We start from the raw sequence: 17822 nt of genomic DNA on the forward strand, positions 1-17822 counted from the left end.
CTATTACTGTCAGATGAAAGATTCCAATTCAGAAAAATCTTAAATGCACACAGCTGTATGGAGGAGGGGCAGCGATAGGTGCTTTTGCTTAGTATAAACAAGAGCAAGACTCTACCTTTTAAAAAAAAAAAAAAAAAAAAAAAGCACACGTTCCCACCAGCCTAGTGCGAAGACGCAGACTATGCCTAAGGGAAGTACAATGAGTGTACTGGGGCATCATGTAAATATTAATGTTAGCAGTCTGGGCCTGACCTCATGTAACCTCTGCGAGTCACATAAAGCTGGGAATGGTTTAATCAAGGTCAGCAAAAACGCGTAAAGATTAAATTGTTTACATGACAGAGATTTCATCGTATATATAATATTTGTTTATTTAACTATAACAAGGGGAGAGGAGACTGGATGTGCTTTTATCTGAGGCGTCTTAGGACGTTCGCCCCGTTACAGCAATGAATCCTCTGGACGGGCTGCTTAGAAACAAGAAAATAACCATTAGAATAACTTTATTTTTTTACTGGTATGTTCTCAGGGTAATTCTGCTCTATTCCTCAAAGATCGCAAGAATCGCCGGATTGTAATATAAACAGAAAGGTCTCCCATTGGGATAACATTGTAACTTTTTTTTGCTGAATGCAGAATAAAAGTGTCTGTTTTTATTTATTTCATATGTTGGTTTTTTTTTGCTAATTGCAGTTTCTTTCTCATTGCATGTTTGTGCTCTGTTATGTAAATTGTTAAGCTGCAGTTAATGTTTTGTTTGTTTGGAAAGTGAAATTAGAGGGAAACTATATGGAGTTTTAGTAAGTACACGCCACGTCTTATTGTTTAGGGTTTTTTAAAGTGTCACTAAACTGAGAAGTTAAGTCCTAAAAATGCATTAATGTACCTTAACTATTAACAAAAATGTATCTTATTTGTGTATCACTCGCCTGTAGATCCTCAAATCATCTCTGAATTGGCCTATGGCCATGCTCGTATTCTTTTGTTGGCTGTATTCTTTTAGAAAATTGCAATAAAAATATTGAAACAAACACAATGATCAAAATAAGTGATCAGCAAGCATATTAAAAGTTACCCAAGTGTCACTGAAACCTTAAAAAAGCATTTAAGTACCTTAACTATTAACAAAAATGTATCTTATTTGTGTATCACTCAGCTGTAGATCCTCAAATCATCTCTGAATTGGTGCTGACACTGTCCTTCCTTCTGGAGGGTGGCTCCTTTTGTTCCCCATGGTCCTAGTGTGTTGTAAAGTAGCCACCGCTCCAAGCTCCCTCCCGTGATGGATTACAATCTCACTGATTAGTAAACTTAACGTGACATTATAGTCTATCACAGGAGTGAGCTTGGAGTGGTGACTACAAAGATTTACAGATTGTCTGCAGAATGTTACCTAAAACATGCTCAAACATTTTAAAACCATGTACCTTCTACTGTTGTGAAATAAACTGGAGAAGCATAGCATACCAAGACAATAAAGCTAACCTATGTAATTATTTCTAATGAAATAAATGAGAACACTTAATTATATATCAGGGTGTGTGACTTATTAAAATGTCTGTTTTTTAAATTCCAATTAAGTATAATGTGGAAGACTACATTTTCCTTATTACAATGCTTGATAGGAGTGCAGATCTTATAAAATGTATAGCTAACATACACTGCCTGGCCGGAAAAAAAAATCACCCCCTGGATTTTGAATTTTGGCCAGTATTTAATGTACCGACCGAAATGTGCACAGTGCCTGGGGCTGTTGGCTCCCTTTCAGCTGGTATTCCTCAATCAGCTGACCGACGGGGCCGGCTGGAAAATTTTCAATCAATCAGAGCTGGCAATCAATGAGCCAGGTTCTGATCGGCTATTCTGACAGGTGTTGGCGGCACCTGTCAGAATACAATGTAAACAGCGGGATTCCTTGATCAACATGCTTTTTGTGTTGATGGAGGAATCGAGTCAATTTTTTTCGTCAGCTGCTTACCTGAATATACTGAATGACCAGGTTTTTCAATTGATTTTTTTCTTCCATGATGGCACATTGGGCATATTCCAAGATAACAGGATTCATCGGGCTCAAATCGTTGAAGAGTGGTTCAGGGGGCATGAGACATCATTTTCACAGATGAATTGGCCACCACAGAGCTCAGACCTTAACCCCATTGAGAATTTTTGGGATGTGCTGGAGAAGACTTTACACAGTGGTCTGACTCTCCCATCATTACTACAAGAATTTGGTGAAAAAGTTTGGCAACTCCAGATGGAAATAAATTTGACATTGCATAAGCTTATCGAAATTATGCCGTGGCAAATGTTTGCAGATAATCAAAGCTAAATGTGGTCCAATGAAAATTAGAGTTTGTAACTTTTTTTGGCCAGGCAGTGAAAATTGAAATGACTTTAATTGATGCATGTATGACTCCTGATGATTGACATTTTATATGATAAGAGAATTTTACAAGCTCAGAAAATCAAATGATCAGCATACAAGTATTAATGTTGCACACTGTGGGGTACATTTTCAGGGTCACACAGAACACATCATTCCAATAAAACACACAAAAACTATGGAACTGCAGCAGTCTTGGTGCTGCTTATTTAGTTTTTTTAAATAAAACAAACTGCTGCTTGCGAGGGCTTCGACACTCAGGGGTACTGTAACTAGCCTGTTTTTAATGTTAATAGTACCCAACTGCTTTACAGAATGACTTTACTTTGAATCTCACTGGCTTCATTTAAAATATCCACGATAATCGAGCCTGTATTCAAACATACACTTTTATGCTTCCCTTTTTCTTCCTGCTCTTTTGGAGCTGCACTGGGAACATCCAGGGCACTGCCAGTTCAGCTTTTCTTGTTTGCTTTTTAAGCCATCTGTAGACACAAGGAAACTCTAAGTTATGTGTATGATGTTATGTTAACGAAAAACATTCCTAGATCTCAAGATCGGCTGCCAGGGATCTGCTGGAGAATGGATAGTTAAAGTGTATGTCCAACCAATTTTTTAGTGTTGGAAAGGATTGTTACTGTTCTCCAGGGTTCCCTCACTTACTGTCCCAGTGGTTTAAGGGAAGCAAAACACAGACAGAAATACATTTAGAGTAGGGAAAAGCTAGGACCAATGTCCACTTTTTATTTCTATGTGTTCTGCTGGGCTTCTGGTGTGCCTCTGCAACTTTAAGGAGGAATTAGTTACCTCCAGGCATACTTGCCTTTAATCTATTTATTGCTGTGCATGGCCCAGGATGGGAGCTTTGTTAGATTAGGAAGCACAATATATAGAGGGGCCGTGATGGGACATTGTAGCTTCCGCTAAGATTTGCTGAAAATATATGCTACTAACACCTCTGTTTTTTTTTTTTTTCTTTTTTCTAAAACACCTCTGTTTTTAATGCATAGGGGTGTATTTATAACAAAATTGCAGACCCTCTCGTCTGCAAAACTGCATGTACTTTTGTTCTGTGCAAATAGAGACAAAAACAAACATTCTTAGTATATTTTTGTCACGTGCTTGGATGGAGACTGAACTGAACAGAGTGCTAGCCTTGAACCACTTGTCCAACTCCCCTGGAGGTGATGACAGGAGGAATGAGGACTTAGGGGCGCAAGCGTGCCGATGTGATGGTAAATGCAGATTCTGTATCGGAGCTTAAATGCGGTGGCCCGGGGATCGTGATGACCGGAACTGAGCCACAGGCTAAGTAGCAATGTGAAGTTATGGTCTGCAGCTGACTTGCAGGAAAACAACATAGAGTTCAAGTAGGAGTGCCTGATAAGTGTTAAGTAGCGATGCACTGATACTGGTTTTTCGACATCGAGTACCGATACTTTTTTCGGTACTCACTGATATGGAATACCGATACCGGAAGTCCCAATAAGGAATCCAGACAGATGTGTAATAACTCGCCACCTGGATTCCAGATTAGCCGGGCGGCGTGTAAAGACTCGCTGCCCAGCTTCCTAATACTGGAAGTTCAAGTATAGGGCTAGGCATCGGAGCATTTGGACGAGTATGAGTACTCACCCAAATATTCTGTATCGGCACCAATACCGATACTAGTATCGGTGCATCCCTAGTGTTAAGATAAGTGTTTCAAAGAAGACTTCCCCCGCACAGATTTAAAGTGAACCTCTAAGCTCACATTATCTGGTAAAGTGACCCTAGGTTCTTCACCTGCAGATGACATTCAGAGCTCCTCGGGATCCCCAACACCCAAAGCACTCTAATATACTTTTAGAGGTGTCTAGGTCACGCTTTGGCCTACCTTCTTCTACCCTGTGCTTTCCTATTGGCCAGTGAGGGCTCATTACATATGGAGGTGGGTAGAGAGGTGAAGGTGGTGGGAGGTCGTGACTCAGGGTATGAACGTTCTGGTTGCTCTTTACATATTATAGCACCCTGTTTCAGCGGCTTTGATGAAGCTCTGGAAGTTCTATGCACATATCTGTGGACCTGGAACTGTTTCACCGTGTAAGATGAGCTCACCGTCTTGCTCTAATCATGTTCTTGTATTGTATTCAGAAATATAATTAAGTAATTATCTTTCCACTATTTATTCCAATCACCATGACTGTTAATTTTATTTGTGTTTTAAGCAATGACTATCGGAGAAATGCAAGATTTATTCTAATGTGCCAGCTGATTGCTGTGCAAGTGGCCTTCAACACAGCTTTGCAGCAAATAAAAAACATTAGCATGCTGTTCTGCCTCTGAACCTTTGACTGTAGGATACATTTTCCATTGTTTGAAGGCAAAATGTACCTAAAAACATGTCACGAGGGTGATTTGTAGGCTGCCAGTGCTCTCCTCTCCTGAAAATGCTAGTTGTTGGCTGTTATCCTGAGCCACTTGCTTCATTATCTGCCCCAGACAAACATGCAAACATGGACTTTTGCCTTTTCTGGTCTGCGTATACATTCATATCAGTGACTGCAAAAATGACAAAGCCAATGAGTCAGCATAACAGCCAGGCAAAGAGAATTTCCAGAAGGTCAGTGGTGGCAGCCCCCGTATTGCCCTCATAAAGGTCTATAGGTCTTATTTTGTATTTTTAATCTTGTATTTGTTGTTTTGTGTTGCAGGTAAATAATAATGGAGTTGTCTCATTCCTTCGAGAAGTGTCCCAATTTACTCCTGTGGCATTTCCAATCTCCGGCGACCGTCGTGTGGTAGCTGCCTTTTGGGCTGACGTAGACAATCGTAGAGGAGGAGATGTATTTTACAGAGAGACGGAGGATCCCAGGGTCTTATACCGTGCCAACAGAGATGTCAACTCTTACTTTCCTGACCTGCCTGACTTCAATGCCTCATGGGTGTTTATTGCCACTTGGCACAGGGTCACTTTCTATGGTGGAGATGCCAGTTCACCAGTGAGTATCACCAATGATTTTTCTGGTTCTGGCGTGCCCTGATCTAAGACATATTTGACACTACCGCCTCCCTTTCCTAAATGATGTGACTGGTTTGTAGTACTAGGGCACGTTTATATGTTTTTTTAAAATTAAAGATAGGAATTTCTCAGGACAAAAGGAGGTTTTTAGGATACCCTATGGTTTTGTTAATGCTGACCATACACTGTGAGGTTTTGTTCTCATTCAACCCCGTGGGTTGAATGAGAAAAAACTCTTAATTCCTCCATGCACAACATGAATAGGGGAATCCCACCCAGTGGTATTCTGAGAGCGAAAAGAGAATTGTCTCCTTCAATTTTTAAAACCAAGGATGTTGGGCAGGAGGCTGCCAACAAGGCCACCTAAGGATTGAATTTCGGCCATTTTGTAAATAAAATGTTCTCAGTGTATGGCCAGTTTAACGGCAGTGCCAGCATTGAAGCATATTTAAACAATAACTAAACAATAAAGGTGATCAGCGCCAGTAAGCATAATGTGGAAATATGAGCTACCAAGCACTAAGGATATAACTAAATATCTGGAAAATGTGAAAAACAATATTGTGCCGAGCTAATAATCATACATATCTAATAAATTGAGACATATATAAATGAGTCACATATATGAGCCTTCAAACAAATGAGGCATAAGAAATATCTACACAAATACAAAAAATCAATATAGGCAAAAAAAGTCCCAAGGAAAAAACAAACGCAAACGATGGTGATTGTGCACAAAATTCCTCAGATGATTCGCAGCCAATGTGCATATAACTCTCAGGTAAGGATAATCACACAATGCAGGCAGACCTTCACCTCCACCCAGTGAGTGATGATAACAAGTGAATGCTCACCTGGGGAGGTAGACCCACAGAGCTAGGTCAAATGCACTGTTTTTCTCTTTCCACCTGGATTTATACCGGTACCTGTGATCTGAGGAGACCTTATCGCCTTTTTCTGTGCATGGGCTTCCCTCCCCCATTAAGAAGGGAAAAAGTGCATTTGGCCTAGCTCTGTGGGTCTACCTCCCCAGGTGAGCATTCACTTGTTATCATCACTCACTGGGTGGAGGTGAAGGTCTGCCTGCATTGTGTGATTATCCTTACCTGAGAGTTATATGCACATTGGCTGCGAATCATCTGAGGAATTTTGTGCACAATCACCATCGTTTGCGTTTGTTTTTTCCTTGGGACTTTTTTGCCTATATTGATTTTTTGTATTTGTGTAGATATTTCTTATGCCTCATTTGTTTGAAGGCTCATATATGTGACTCATTTATATATGTTTCAATTTATTAGATATGTATGATTATTAGCTCGGCACAATATTGTTTTTCATATTTAAACAATGTAATGAGGGTCCTTTAATAACTTCATATTAGATGGAACACTTCTTTAACTTCATACGTGACTTTTTCTCTGTTCAGTAAGCATACCTTTAGCATACTTTTTGATGCATGTTTCTTTTAAGGCATTCTTCGCTTATGCCTGTGTACTCTACTGCTTTTTCAGGTGAACACATTCCAGATTGTACTTATCACAGATGGACTTCGTTCTTTTACCATCTTCAACTATGAGATGATAGAATGGACAACAGGGAGACATGCCAGTAGTGGTGGTGACAGTTCTGGAAGAGGGGGAATTGCTGCCCAGGTAGGGCATTTTGTTTTTGCATTTGTTACCTCTGTAATCACACATAGCAGTATTGTAAGTTTGTGTTGTCCAGTAGACCAGTACAGTACAAAGAAAGCATTAGCAGTGTTATACTTGTTAAGCAATACATTTAGAATATTTAGATCTGGTGTCACACAAGTTGCAAATAGGTGTTGCTTATAAGGAGACAAAACAAACCTCTGTGTCCTTCTCGGTGTATAAATCCTGTCTATGGGAGGATGGAGGCTGGTAGCCTCCACACTTTTTTCTATTTGCATCTGCTTAGCACTAAGTTGCTAATATTGATGCTTAGTGTCTGCAGGAGGAAGATGCTGTTTCCATTTAGTTTAGAAGTTTACATCACAGAATGGCTTACAGTGTTCCTTTCTAGCCACCTAGGAGTGAAGTCGCTTAAAAAGCCAATAAATGGTGCAGGTTAGAGGATATAAGAATTTAAAACAGCTGGGATCAGGTTGGTTTTAGTAGCCATCAAATACACTTTGAGGCTGATTTATAAATCTTCTGTCTAGTGCATAGCTGGGCGAATGCCATTTGCACAGTATTACCACCACTAAATGTAGCCAAGGAGCATAGCAATTTCCTATGGCAGTAATGTGAATGGCATCTGCCCAGCTATACACTGGGCGAAAGATTTCTAAATCGGCCCCTTGCTGTCCCTCCAGTTTTCATACATTTGGGTGCCAGACTAAGGAACAACAGAACACTAATCTCTCTGTGAGCTTCTGTTACAAAAAAAAATCTGCTCTAAAGTGTTTTAAGTTTAAAATTCCAGCCTGTCATAAATGGTTTATTTCTGCTCTAGCCTGTGTCATTATGTAATAGGTAACATTCTTATAAACTCTTTTGACAGTAAACAATGGACAAGCCAACGTGGATTTTAAGGGCACAGAGTGTGTCTGCATTGTTCCTCATTAATCTTTTTATTTTTTAATGAAAGTCATTTCTTTCCCAAAGTTGTTCTAACATCATTAGTTAATATGTGCATCAAAGATTTGACACAGTGTGTACAAAAATAATGAGGGTCTAATGAAGAAGTATATTGTTTTACAATTATTATATCTCCAAACTATGGACCAGCTAACAGGTTTACCTGCTTTTCTTGATATGATGGAAAAACTAATATGCAGTCCAGGACCCAATACCTTAAAGTGGACATTCCCTCTCTTTCACTAAAAACCACATCAGCATGCAGTTTTGCATGCTGACATGAAATCATCTTGCATTCATTAGTTAAACATATTTTGCTCTTACTTACAGTTACTGTTTTTCCACTTCCTGGTCCTCTTGGGCATTAGTGATGTAATCTGTGCCCAAGCAATGCACCCTGGGAAGATTACATAAGCAGTGCATTGCTGGGAAATCTCACCTGTAATCTCTCGAGATTTCAGGGAAAGACATTTTCCTCCCCTGAGTTGATATGCATGGTCACATGTCCTAGTCAAATGTGCCAGATTTCCAGGAAGTAAAGGGATATATATTAATCTGCCCTTAGTAAAAATGGCCAATATGAGAAGACTGGGGAAGAAAAGAAAAAGGTATGCAAAGGATAAAAAAAACTGCTGTTTGTAGGTTGCCATTACTAAACATTTCTAAAGGTGTGTTTGTTATTTCAAAGATATTGGTAAAGTTGCACTTTAATATACCTTTTATATCACTACTTACACATTATATTTCATAAAGGGGATTGACAACACAGTAAAACAAAAAGCGGTGGTTCCTTTAGCATACCGGGATGGTACTTTCATTTTCTTAATTGAAATGGCAGCTTTTTTTGGCACATTATGTTTTGACACAGATCTTTTTTTACATCAAATTGTCATCACCTATATGTAGTCGGTACTGTTTCCAATAGGCAATAGGATATTTTTCATATCTAAAAGTAAATTGCCTTAATCTAAAACTCAGCTTAAAGCTGAGTCTGGCCATGGATGACATAACTCCCATGCATGCACACAGGGGTTACCTGGCTCTCACATCTTACAGATGGCGGAAATTGTACACTAAAGAACAATTGAAGAAAAAAATTAACAGCAGACAGTGAAAAAGTTTGATGGCAGATAGGACATACACTCTACCTATTATCATTTTCTAAAACTTTAGACTTAAAGCAGAACTATAACCTCCTATACCTTAAAGCCAAGGAAGGTGCCATCTTAGCCTATATTTGGATTGCAGCAGCCATGGTGCTGCAGATGTGATCAGCTATGACACCAGCCATTTGAATACTTGAAAGTTCGGATGATAGCTGAAATAAGCACACTGGTAACCTTGACAGTTGGCGTGCCTTAAAGAAGAACTCCAGGCATACATTTTCTTATCCCTTGCAGTGGGGCAACCTTTGCACTGCAAGCGTTAAGTGCTCGCTTTGGTCTCGGCACAAAAATAACAAAGTTACCACTGCTAGGGTTAAGTTCCCCTTAAAGTTCTGCTTTAATCTGTGCTAACAGCTGCTGTATTATGAGGACTATATGACACCATGCTATTGAAGAGAGCTCATATTTGCAACAGATTAATTTTGCAGAATTGTCGCAGGGTCTCTCCTTATAGACACTTAGGCAATGCAAGACATTTTACTGTAAGATCAGTCAGCAAACATCTCATGCTCCCTTTTATCTGTACATTGATCACATGACCATTAATATAACTTCCAAATGTTTGCCTCCTCAAAGTAGAATAATCTGCAATCTTTGTGCTATGTACAACCTGTGCTGTGTATGTTGTGTGCATTCTGTGCTGTGTGTGTAGTGTGCATTCTCTGTGGTGGCCCCATGGTTTGTACCATCTTTGCATTGTGCACTGTCTGTACCTTGTGCTTTGTGCAGTGTTTTCTCTGTTATGTGCATGCCTGTGTGTACTCTATGGTGTTAATGTTCTGTGCCCCCATGTTGTAAATTTGCCCACCCTCTTCACTTTCTGGGAATGCAAGAAGTGACATCCTCTTGTTTTAAGTCATATTAGGAGTTTTCTCTGCTATTCAGACTTGTAAATAGTATTTAATGGGCTCTGACTTCATTTTAGTACTTCCATTTGCTATGTCTTGAGATGGTTTCTCTTTTGTCCCTTAGGCAGGTTTCAATGCAGGGGATGGCTGGAGGTATTTTAATATTCCTGGCTCTCGGACAGATGACATTGCAGGAATTGCAAACACAACTAACATAGGAATTCCTGGACGCTGGGTCTTCCGGATAGACAACAACAATGTTCAGGTTGGAGGATGCAGCAATGCAAGTACGTGGTAACCAACTTTGTGGTTAAACCAATATGCAAAAGAAAGGGAATGTTTGTGGTAATAGGACTAGACTGTACATAGTGTTCATAGCAAAGTTTAACATTTCTTCAACTTAGACTTTTCAAAGTATAAATCCCGCCAATAGCAGACACCCCAAGATGTCTGATAATCCCTGTATTGGTAGGAAAATCCTTGTCTCTGTGCCTCTTTGAAAATACTTAACTGTATTAAATTATCAACTTTCACATCGGCCTGGAGGTCATTGGAGTCAGCAGGCTGTTAGGTGTTTTTGAGTGCAGTAGTGCTGAAAAACTTGGAAACTTTTGATCTGAGGTATCCTTGGAAAACACAAAATTCAACATTCTGTATGTGACCCTGGGGCTATCATCCTTATTCTTGCTTTGCTGTCTAATGAGTTCATATAAGGTGTCATATAAGGTGTCTACACCAGATATGCAAATGCTTGTTCTAAGTCACCAACGTTGTGAAGCAAGGATAAGGATGATGGCTGTGAAACATACAACCTGAAAAAAACAAGTTAGCAGTTACACCATCCATATTTCTGTCTTGACTCCATGGCAGACCAATACAATGGACAACTAGACACATTATGGTGAGGTGAGCTAAAAGAAACCAAAATGCCCCCCACTTGAAGTGGAACTTAACTCACCTCCTCTCGCTGGTGCCAACATCTTCACCCGGTCTTTTTTTGGGTTTAGAATCTTCAGTCATCTTTATTCGCTGGGCCGGAATTACATAACTCCTGCGCATGCACACGGAAATTTATTCCGGCACAAAGATGTGCCAATAATGTACACTGAGCTGCACATCAGGGGCGGAACTACTGCCGGTGCAACTGCACCGGGGCCTGAGCCTGGGGGGGCCCAGCAGATCTAGGCACCAGACCAGTGGCAAGGTAGGGGAAGAGATGGTGGGGACCTCTATACAGTAATGCAGAATGGTAATGGCTACAGGTGACCAGAGCGGCATTGTAGGTGGGGGGTGGTGGGGGGGGGGGCAAAAAAAAAATCTTGCACCTGGGCCCATTGTTCTATATGTCCGCCACTGCTGCACATACACATCTTAGTGTACATTATGAAGAAGACTGCAAATAGGCAGCTAAGTTTGTTTTATTGCAGAAGAGATGTAACTTGTCTGCCTGCTTGCAATTTGGTTTTTAGTTGACTTCCACGTAGTAAGAAAAACGGTAGAGCTTTCTTAAAACAAAAAGTATTTGCAGGTCTCACTTCATCACAAACCCTAAAAATATAAGGGGTTTATTCCTAATGTTAGGATAACGGATAACTAATGGAAATCCTTCCTTTTTGCCTCTACTGTGTTCATCAGTTTTCAAAGAAATTCAAGATCATTCTTTAACTTTATTTATGATTGCACACATTAATATATAAACTGCAATCAAACAATTGTGAAGGCAGATCTTGGCACGTTACGCCCTGTAAAGTTTGTTCATTAATTTTCATCATGTATTTACTAACGTTTTTTTATCAAATTATACAAGATATACAAAAACATAGATCAAATATAAACATATCCCTATTAGATTGTAAGCCCTTAGGGGCAGGGCCCTCCTTACTATCTTGTCTTGAATTATATTGTAATTGTAATGTCTTCCTTCTATTGTAAAGCGCTGCGCAAACTGCTGGTGCTATATAAATCCTGTATAATAATAATATAAAAAGATATATATTGTTATCAAATAAGAATGGAGAGAAGGGCACGTATATTGTAGTTAAAGTATTTGTCTAATTAAACAATGCTAATCCATAACACGCCTGCACATCTGGGTAACACATTACTGCTCATTTGAAGCGGAATGTTGTGTTTCATTGTTGGGAGTTCTGGAATCCACCAGTAAGCAAATATTGACCTCAGAATATGCCAAGGAACCAAGCTTCAGTCTCCAAATATTTGACATTGGATTCAATGAAAAACAAATATATGTATGAAAGTGCTATTTTTCTCTACCTGACAACATTTTGGAAAAAGTTCTCTGAATATAGTTTCTTAAAGTGCTTTTTTAAAATAAAATATGTGCGTCCTCTCCAAACAATTCTGAGATATGGGCAAATATCGAATAATATTTTATTCTGCTGCATTTTATTTTGAAGGAAACCTTCTCTGAGAGAAATGCAGAGGCTTTAGCTATTGACATGCTTGTGAAAATGCATGGCTGTCATTGTGATCCTATGTCTTCGATACTTTCTGGATCACTAATCTGGAGCAAATATACAGATGAGGAAAGAGAGGGTGAAGGTAGATCTCCAGTGACTCGGAAATTACTAAAAGTCTAAAACCACTGATTAGCATGATAGAGAGGAATTAGACATCCCACGGAGAGGACAGCAGTAGCAGCCTCCAAAAGCTTTTCAGTCCAGGATTTTTTAAATCATTCATTCATTTTAAGAATATATGCACTTTTGTAGAAATAGCACTATACCAACCCTGCAGCCCTACTGAGAACAGCACTCTCATGGGCATCTCTAGTCTATGGTAGAGACATTAGAAGGATGTAGATAAAGCCATGGCTTAGGATAAGCAGCTGTCACATAGGGGTATATCTGCATCTGAAGGACAGGGGAGGTAGTATAGTGTACTTATAACAAAGATATGCTTATTCTTTAATAAGCAATAGGAAGAGTCAATACTTTGTGCAGAGTTCACTTCAGCATCCCAGTTAAATTTTAATGTGCATCAATGAAAAGCAGTGAAAATTTCTGCTGGGTTGCTTTAGGTTCCTGCATTTCATGTTGCATTTGAAGCATTTTGCTTTATTAAGTCAACTCAGGATAGCAAGTCTGGCATGCACATTTAATGAAACCAAAAATAATTTTTTATAGCATCAGTTTGTTGGAATCTTCGGCCTTGTCAAAATGGAGGTCGCTGTATAGATGACTGTGTCACCGGCAACCCTTCCTACACCTGCTCTTGTCTAAGTGGCTTTACTGGAAAGCATTGTCACATTGGTAAGAATTTACTCTTTTGCTGGCTTTGTCACTGCTAACATGACTCTCTGGATTCTGTAATACTTTATATAAAATAGAATAATATTTATAATTATGGTGTTGGACATCAAGTGGTTTAATATTAGACTGCATAAGGGTTTTTTTTTACTGTGAGAGCAGTATAAATGTGGAATTCCCATCCACAGTAAGTGGTATAAGCTGAAAGCAATGATAACGTCAAAAAACACTTAGATGAGTTTCTCATTTTACAGCATATACAAGGATATGGGAAGGGTTAGTGACATGTACACACACATAGGTTGAACTAGATGGACCTGTGTCTTTATTCAACCTTATCAACCATTAACTATACATACAGTATACAGAGAGTAAGTCTGGGGCAGGGCTAAAAGCGGGTTATGTGGGAAGACAGGAACGTTTCCACAAAAATTGTATTTTATAGAGAGAGAGATTATTGATCCTTTGTAATAACTGTTGTTATTTGTGTACAACACGTGGCATTCCTGAGCCCATTAGCAACCTCATCATTATGAAGCACTGCTGACTGTTGTGGTGCATCTGTTGTACTAAATGGTTGCAGAGCAGATAAGAATTACAATAAAGTTCTTCTCATGTTTGAAGTTGAGTAGCCCACGGGATCTTGAGGCTGCCCACAAATGCTCTGTGGAGCTCAGACTCCCCACTTGCAGCCTGTTTAGAGTCACTTGTCTCTTTTATTTATTACAGATATGGGGAGATGCTTTTCTCAGCCCTGTCAGAACGGAGGCTCGTGTGTTGATGTACCTGGTTCCTTCACTTGTCTGTGTCCCCCAGGTTTCACCGGAATGGTGTGCGATACAGGTAATTGCAGGAAGTTTTGTCATTAAATTGTGGCTTTTTTAAAACATTTTGTTGGAATATTTGTTTGGTAAACCCCTAAAAAGGCAGCTTATTTTTTAAAATGTATTTAGTATGTTATACACAGACATTGAGTTTTCAGGAATTTATAATATCGGTGGTATTCGGTATACTATTTAGCAAAAAATTGAAAATATCTGTGTTCCATTACAGGTGCTTCCAATAATCTAAGAGCTCTATACTGCTCAATACTGCTTGCTTGTTTGATTGGGCCAAAGTGATGCTCAAATGTATGGCCTCCTAAAGTCATCTAAATCCTTTTTGTTTTTTGACCACATGAGCAGGAATTTTGTTTTGAATTTTTTTGCTAGTTTATTGTCCAGTATGTACAGGTTTATTGCCAGGGCTTTAATATACAGTTCATTGATCATGTTTCATGTTGTACCCTAAATATAGGTGACATGGTCAGAAAGTTAAACCTAGCCTTTTAATAAGGATTTACCATGGGAGACCCAAGGATGAAATAGGTTGATTTTTGCACCTAATTTGTTCTGACGCTGTCCGGGTCATCTAAGCAGGCGATTTATGAAAGTACAAGGATTCACAATCAATGCTGGATTTTTATACTTAAAGAAAATCATTTTATTGTAGTTTTAGTTTAGGCTCATAGAGGGGAAGGCGTTCTTCCTTTTATTGCAGTATATGTATGAAGTGCCAGAAATACATCATTTATTAACATTGTGGACTACTGCAGCGGTGTCACAGAACCTGTATTTGACAGAAGTGGTTTTCCATAAGTTGTATGGTACCTTTTATCTGGGAAACTGTACTTTTCATCCTCTTTGTTTTATAATTTTTCCACCTACCCATTTCAAAATGTATGTCATTTACTGTAACATTTCTCTTCTGGTGTGTCACAAGCTTCCTTTGCTTATCACAGATGTTTGGATCTGATATTAAGTTGCACAGTGCATTGCAGCAATATCTGTCAAGTTTGACAGAAGAAACAGGAGATCCCATTCTAGAGAAGGAAAGGGGAGAGTATGCTCAGATGGTTTAAAGGCCACTATCAAAGTCTTATGAAAACCAGCCTAAAATTTAAAAAACTAAAACTAAATACAGTCAGACTCACAATTCGAAATGTGCGTTTTTTACACGATAAAAGGGACAGGTGAGGAAATGTATCAAATATGCACAACAAAAAAGAAAAAGAAAACAATATTATTTGTTTCAAGTCTAGTATATCCTTTTATTCAAAACCAGAGTTACACTTTATGCTGAATCAACTTTCTACCTCTGTAGTAGGACTTCCTGTTTTAATAGCGGTGTAGTACGTACAATTCACACCGAAGCAAAACGTTAAGCTTAAACTAAGCTCTTGTATTGTGTTTTCTGTCTGAGTGTGAGAATCCTGCAAAGGGACAGCAGAGATTTGTTGCCTTGTCATTGTGGGATTTCGGGCCGTGTTTTGTGATATCCTAGTCTAATAGTTCCATGTGGTACAAAGTGATGAGTAATGTGTGAGTGTAGCAGAGGGAGTGTGATAATGGAGGACACTGTGCAGGCATTCATGTATCAATGCTTTCCATGTGTCTCTGATATTAAAGGGATTTATGGCAGTTTAGTCCCTGCTTGTCCTGTTTATCCTAGAGGTATCGCCATGTGTTTACAAGACTTGCTGGAATGGAGGAGTTTGCCAGGACTACTATGGACTTGCGGTGTGCCAGTGTCATCCAAGATACACCGGGGAAAGCTGTGAGACAGGTAGGCGCATGATACTACATGCTAGATGCGCTATGCATTAGCATGAGCTAAACACACATATACCATGCATTTGGCTTAACGCTATGGTGTGAACAGGTTCTAACACACCAGCCTCTTGTCCATATCTACTCTAGATGATTGAGTGGACTTCTCTATTATCCTGCAGCAGTCTTGAAAAAAACGGTCCAGAAAAAAAGCACCTTACCCTTGGCTCCCAACTGTACATCTATGTTTTTTATGTGCTGTTTGTGCTATTTTGTGTGTTTTGATGCATTATAATGTGTTTTTCATGTGTGTTTAATGCTTCATAAGTTCTCCTGTGACATCATTAGGCTTTGTCTTCCTTCAAGCTTCTTGCCTGTTAATACTGAACAAAAAAAAGAAGGTCTGTTGAAGTTCGCACTTTTGATTTGATATGCAGAAGTTTAATTTTATAAAGATACCTTAGCATATTAAATATTTTTTTATTATACTAAGAACGTGAGTTTACTTTGTTTGATTCTGCATTAAGAGGGAAAAACGTCCCAATCCTCAAACACTTCTGAGCAATTTCTTCCTATGCCTTGTGATGCTTGCTCACCACTGTGACCTTGGAGCCGGTCACATAATGTAGGTATAGAGGGGAGCGTTCCATGCTGTCTATTACTAGCACAATCCTAGGAAACCCCACTATGGTTTGTCTGTGAAATGAGGTATTATCTCTGTCTGTGGCACCTCCTGGTATAATTCCTATAAAATAAAGTTCAGTGTCAGGCAGCTACAGAAGTAAATTGCTTGCTGTTTAAAGTGATTCTTTAATAGACATCATAAAGAATGAAACTGCCCTTGCTATTGTTTCTATCTCTTTGTTGCCTAAACAGTGATCATTTTAGTAATTTCACAACATTATGTTTCTGATTTCCAGAGATTAAACCCTGTTTTTCTCATCCTTGTTTGAATGGAGGGATATGTGAGGATCTTGAGGATACATACAGCTGTCTGTGTCCTTTAGGGTTCACTGGAATACATTGTGAAACAGGTCAGTATACAGCAATCCAAAACTCAGCTGATTTTTAATGTTTAATTTCAGGTCAGATGTTGTGTAGTTGAATGAAAAGGGATAAGGCAAAAGCATAATAAAAAGCAATTGTGCTACCAGTAAAGTAAATTTCTGCAATAAGAAGGCAATGCTATATCAAATTAAATCTAAAACAGTTTTTATTATTAGAAATTAATCTAAAGCATAGTAAATATATATTCGCCAGACTCCATTTGTGAGCATACATACCAAAACAAACATTCTTTAGTTGTTTTTAACGAAGCGATGCATTTTTTGGGGCTCGAAAAAACACACTAGGTCTTATTTTCGGGGTAGGTCCTTTTTTTTTTTTTTATGTACAACAATCCACACTTTTTCATGTACAACAGTCTACATGTATTCATGTACAAAATATGGTGATCAGGGCAATCAGGGGTGCCGTACCTTTCCAAGAGCAATTTGCTAAACAATCGCTGGCAGAAGGAGCGAAGCGCACTTTCACTATCGATTCCTCACAGGCGGAGTGCACTTGGTATCACTCCGCCTGTGACAGGAGCCGGCGCTTTAGAGGAGGCATCTGCTTATGTGGCTCTGCTCCCTCCGGTGCCGCCTCGCTTCCTCTAGTGTTGGCTGCGTTGGCACCGCTGATTCTCTCCCGCGGCTCAAGTTCCCCCTTATGCCACCACCGGCCCTGGTAATGGTCACATCTAGGTCTTATTTTTGTGGTAGCTCTTATATTTTAGCAATTCCCAAAAATAGTACTAGGTCTTATTTTCGGGGTAGGTCTTATTTTCGGGGAAACAGGGTATATTCAATGCTTCTCATCACCATCTAGTGACCATAATTCTATATTACATAAAAACACTTGAAAATACTTTGAGGGGAATTTATCAAAACTGGAGCAGACAAAATCTGGAGCAGTTGCCCATGACC

At 39.2% G+C, this 17822-nt stretch overlaps 1 protein-coding gene across 1 annotated transcript in view; it reads left to right on the forward strand.

Moving 5' to 3' along the window:
- Nucleotides 1–17822, forward strand: part of SNED1 (sushi, nidogen and EGF like domains 1) — a 100248-nt gene that overhangs the window by 33545 nt on the left and 48881 nt on the right. Inside the window, exons 2-8 of the mRNA XM_018567900.1 lie at nt 5077–5364; nt 6896–7036; nt 10123–10285; nt 13145–13270; nt 13997–14110; nt 15758–15827; nt 16846–16889. Of these exons, the coding sequence (XP_018423402.1) occupies nt 5077–5364; nt 6896–7036; nt 10123–10285; nt 13145–13270; nt 13997–14110; nt 15758–15827; nt 16846–16889 (946 nt within the window). The remainder of the gene's footprint in view (nt 1–5076; nt 5365–6895; nt 7037–10122; nt 10286–13144; nt 13271–13996; nt 14111–15757; nt 15828–16845; nt 16890–17822) is intronic.

Source organism: Nanorana parkeri, unplaced genomic scaffold, assembly GCF_000935625.1.
Source record: "Nanorana parkeri isolate BGI_ZX_2015 unplaced genomic scaffold, ASM93562v1 scaffold1114, whole genome shotgun sequence".
NCBI classification, from domain to species: Eukaryota; Metazoa; Chordata; class Amphibia; order Anura; family Dicroglossidae; genus Nanorana; species Nanorana parkeri.